General features: G+C 44.6%; 1 protein-coding gene across 3 annotated transcripts in view; it reads right to left on the bottom strand.

Annotated features, from left to right (window-relative positions):
- Positions 1-2975: 2975 nt before the first annotated feature.
- The window catches only part of ppp2r2ba (protein phosphatase 2, regulatory subunit B, beta a), a gene marked incomplete at both ends in the record, with an annotated part of 189543 nt that continues 188282 nt past the window's right edge, over positions 2976-4236 (bottom strand). For all 3 annotated transcript variants that reach the window (XM_084332515.1, XM_084332517.1, XM_084332516.1), the window contains one exon: positions 2976-3131. In XM_084332515.1, the coding sequence (XP_084188641.1) occupies positions 2976-3131 (156 nt within the window). The remainder of the gene's footprint in view (positions 3132-4236) is intronic.

Below are 4236 nucleotides of genomic sequence, written 5' to 3'. Positions count from 1 at the left end.
CTTATCAAAAAGGATGGTGGAGACAAAAAGAGGTGAAATAAAGTGATACAAAATATTGAGGCAAAAAGATTGCTCAAGAGGCGGTACCACGGAAGGATTTATAGAAATAAATAAGCCAGATACATTAAAAAAAGAAGAAGAAAAGAAATTGGGAGAAGATGAACTGGAATGTCAACCTCTGATTATAATAATCCTATCAACCGATCTGTTCAAGGTTCACAGCAGCGCTGGTTTGTCTCCTGGCGGGTGTATCCTGAGAGATGAGTGCAGGAGCTGGTGCGCATGGTTATAAAGATTCTGTTTGATTGACAGCCGCCATCCCCAGCTGAATGATCGCGCGCCATCTCGCGGGGCCAATTAGTAAAACTGCAATAACGTGCACGACAAGACGCATTATCCCCACTGCAATGACACCGTCCTATGAATTAGTGATTGGTGTTGGCAGCTACTGTATCGCAATGCAATAGGCTACATAGCACCAGGTCTAATGAGAAGGTTGGACAGAGATGTTTTTAATGTGGGGCTTTAGACCCATAATCTAACGCCACTAGAGCATGCATTATCTCGAGTAATTTATTGTGTTGATGAGCAGGGTCTGTGTAAAACAAGGACCACAGGTTTGCCAGATTCCTGTAAACTGGGACTCAGAAATGGGCCCTGTGACATTTAATTTACACCTTGCCAATTTCACCTATCATCCAGATGAGGGCGCCCTTGCACCACTTTTCTAGTGGGACACTGGCGAGAACAACATGTCTCTAGAAGGGAATATAATTCCAAACAGGGTTCATATACCTGTAGCCTACTACTGTGTCTAAATGAGTGGTGTTAGTGGGGTAACTAGGATGTTAATTAATAGTTAGTAGTGTAACCGACAGAGATCCACCAACACAGGAGTTGAACTTGCACATCTTTATTCTTTTTTATTCAAAGAACGTCCAGTAAGCATAAAGACTGCATGGTAATTAATTGCATTTCAATACATTCTGAGCTATAAAAGGTTTTTGTTTCAATTAGAAGTTTCACAAAGGAGGTTGTATAGAAGACATTACCGCTTAAAGGAATCACACTGAATAACTCCCTGATTTCACAGAGTCCATTTAAAGTCCCTTTGTCTGCCTACACACCGTGGGAGTCGCCTCTTGGCACGGATCTCAGATAAGCCGTCCCCTCCCTCCAATGAAGCTCAATGGGTGGAGGTTCTCCGGACTGATCTTTAGGTCGGTGCTAAAAAAAACACAACTTTCCCCTGTTCCAGGTTTACCCATCTTCGGTCAGAAGAGGAACACGGACAGACACAGCAACAGTCTGAAATCAAATGTGTTAAAATGGCCTCTACTTCTAGGAGCAACAGGAGAGAGTAGTAGTTTCACTTTGCGTCGTACCTCGGACGATCTGTAGACGTCCGACGAACAATACCGCCAGGCCACCAGTGTCTGTTAGCAAACGCAACACATGCATCACTGACGTGACCTCGCTAGCGTTATCTCACGCCAAGTTGGCATCCGAGAATATATCATATAACGAATATGGGATAGTTTTAATTTACTGTATATCTAAACACCTACATATCATTTCATCAGGGACTATCCAAATAAAGTGAAACTGTCTGGGGGGGAAATTCTGGAGCAATTTGCTCCAAGGATCTTTTTGCTAAATTGTTTTGAATGCTGTCTGTTGTGTTTTTCCTTCACATTGGTTCCATCAGACTGACCGCAGTGTGTGTGACGAAGTGCAATAGCGGTTACTGTCCACGCATCATCACAGAGTAAACAGAAGACAGGCACCGCCCCTGGACTCAGAAGCATGTCCTTACAGTGTAATGTTGACTACATGTCTTCAAGTCCTCATTTGGGACTTGACTGGAATTATTTTGTTTTGTTTAGAGAGGAAAAAAAGCAAAGTAATTTCCTAAAGTTAACATTTCATTTAAAAACATTCACACTCCTGCCTTGTTCTCTGCCCCCCCCCCCCACCCCCACCCTGAACCCTCTACATCAAACCCCACATACCAAAAGAAGGCACCACAGCTTCTAAACAGAATCATTGACCAAGAGAAGGACTCAATAAAACAACAGCATTAAATTAAAACCATAGACACGGCCTGGCGCGGCCTCGTTCACATCGACTGCGGCCGTGTCGGCGGAGAGACACGACACGGGGACATTTAAAGATTGACCGCGTGTACTTGTTATTACACAGGCAGAAACAACCGCTCTCTCGGTTCTCTCGGTGCTACCGAGAAGGTCAGGGGTCAGACGGTATAACAGTCTCAACAGGAGCTTTACAGTGGGATACACTGTCCAGTAGTCCAGAGTAGCGCTCGAGTCCTGTATCATGGCCAGATCGAGGGACAGGGGGCGCTGTTGATACATGACAGGGAGCCACCACCATGTAGGCTAGATTCTGTATGTCTGTGTGCTCTATGTTAAGTCTTTTCAAACCCCCTTCCTTTTGTCTCCAGGGGATGAGGATCCAGAGGGCTTTTTTCCCCCCTCATTCCTCCAGCGATCCTCTTGTTGCATGAGTGCGCAGGATCCGCTTCTTCAGGGGCGGCCCACGCACGGCTAAATAAATTACATCAGAAAGTCAAATGGAGGAGTACGTGTGGATGGAGTCTAGTTTTCACTTCCAGGCTCCAGAGGTCATCTCTCTTGTCCAACTGTGTCCAGGCTGAAAGTCCCACTACGCCGTGCCACGTGGCCCAGTCCTAAAAACACACCCATTTCCAGTCAGTCACTGGACACTCCCCCCTTCCGGGAAAACTCTGCGTAGCCTCAGCAGAGAGCAGTGAAACACGAGATCAACAGCAACTAGATGTAAGGAGAGAAGGAGGAGGATTAAAATAACATTGGTCCATCTCTCTCTCACTCTCTCCTTCTCTCTCTCTTCTCTCTCTTCCGCCCTCCATCTCCACCTCACCCTTCGGGCCCCTCATGCGTGGGGTCAGGGGTCGTCAGGGGGCAGTTTGCCCTCTAATTGACCTTGTCCTGGAAGATATAGAGGTTGTTGGTGGCTGCCACGGCGATGATGTTCTCCTGGGGATGCCAGGTGGTGTGAAGGATCTTCTTGCTGAAGTCCAAGCTGTCAACACTGATCTCGTCCTTACGACGCTTCCCGCTCACACACACCTGGTAATAGTGTGTGAGAAGGAGACACGACAAAGAGTTATGATAATAATGAGAATGTGACATACTGTATCTGTTTGAAAAAAACGAATCTTACAAAATGATTACTGGAATGATTGTAGCACTTGTTGTGTCCTGACACTGAAATTATTATCTATTTTTGTGACCAAATTCTTTATAAATCTTTCATAGGTAAGCCATGGTACAGTATACATAAAATGGTTTCTCATGATACAATTGTAGTGACAAACTGATTTCTTCTTCTTCTTATTATTATTATTAATATTATGAAATAGTAGTATATACATAATATGTAACATTACTAGGGATGCCCCGATCACGTTTTTTGCCACCGATACCGATCACCGATCGTCGTGAGCCATATCGGCCGATACCGATCCGATACCGGTCGTTTTTGATTAAAAGAAATTAAAAAAAAATTATATATATATTTTTTATTTTTTATATAATATATATATTATATAATTAGACTTGTACTTGTATTATCTGCGAGGCATCGCCACCACGCAACAAGCTCCACTGTCTGTGTGTACTCTAGTAGCCTCCAGCTACGGCCAGGATTCTCCGGAGCTGCAGCTGGACCTATACTCGAGTAGCCTCGAGCTACGGCCAAGATTCTCCGGCGCTGCACCTGGACCCTATTGGTATAACGTTACTTAACTGTGCTCAGCAAGCCCTCAGCTCGAATACGCATCGAATCAGTGTTATAAGACATTGATATCAGGAGCTATCTGTAGCTACTGCTAGCCGGATATATAACGTTAATACAACGCCTCAGTGAATTATTTAGTTCAATAGGACATTTCGTTTTGAACAGTGAACTAACTTGCGCTAACGTGAGCTAACAGCTAACAGCTAACAGGTATCAATATCATACACGTCTCTACTATACTTGCTGGAGCGTTTGTTGATGTCAGGAGCTATCGGTAGCTGGCCGGCTAGATACCGTTCGGTTAGACAATGCCTCATCATATATTAAACTAAAAGTGAATAGTTGACTGTCATTTTGTAACGGTAGCTAAGCTAACGTTAGCTCAGGGAGACGCCGTCCTCCCATGTCCCGTCTCACTAGACTACTAGACCCGTG

Source organism: Notolepis coatsorum (assembly GCF_963971535.1).
Source record: "Notolepis coatsorum genome assembly, chromosome: 16".
Taxonomy (NCBI): domain Eukaryota; kingdom Metazoa; phylum Chordata; class Actinopteri; order Aulopiformes; family Paralepididae; genus Notolepis; species Notolepis coatsorum.
Note: the sequence above shows the minus strand (reverse complement) of the source record. Positions and strands in the feature narration are given on the sequence as shown.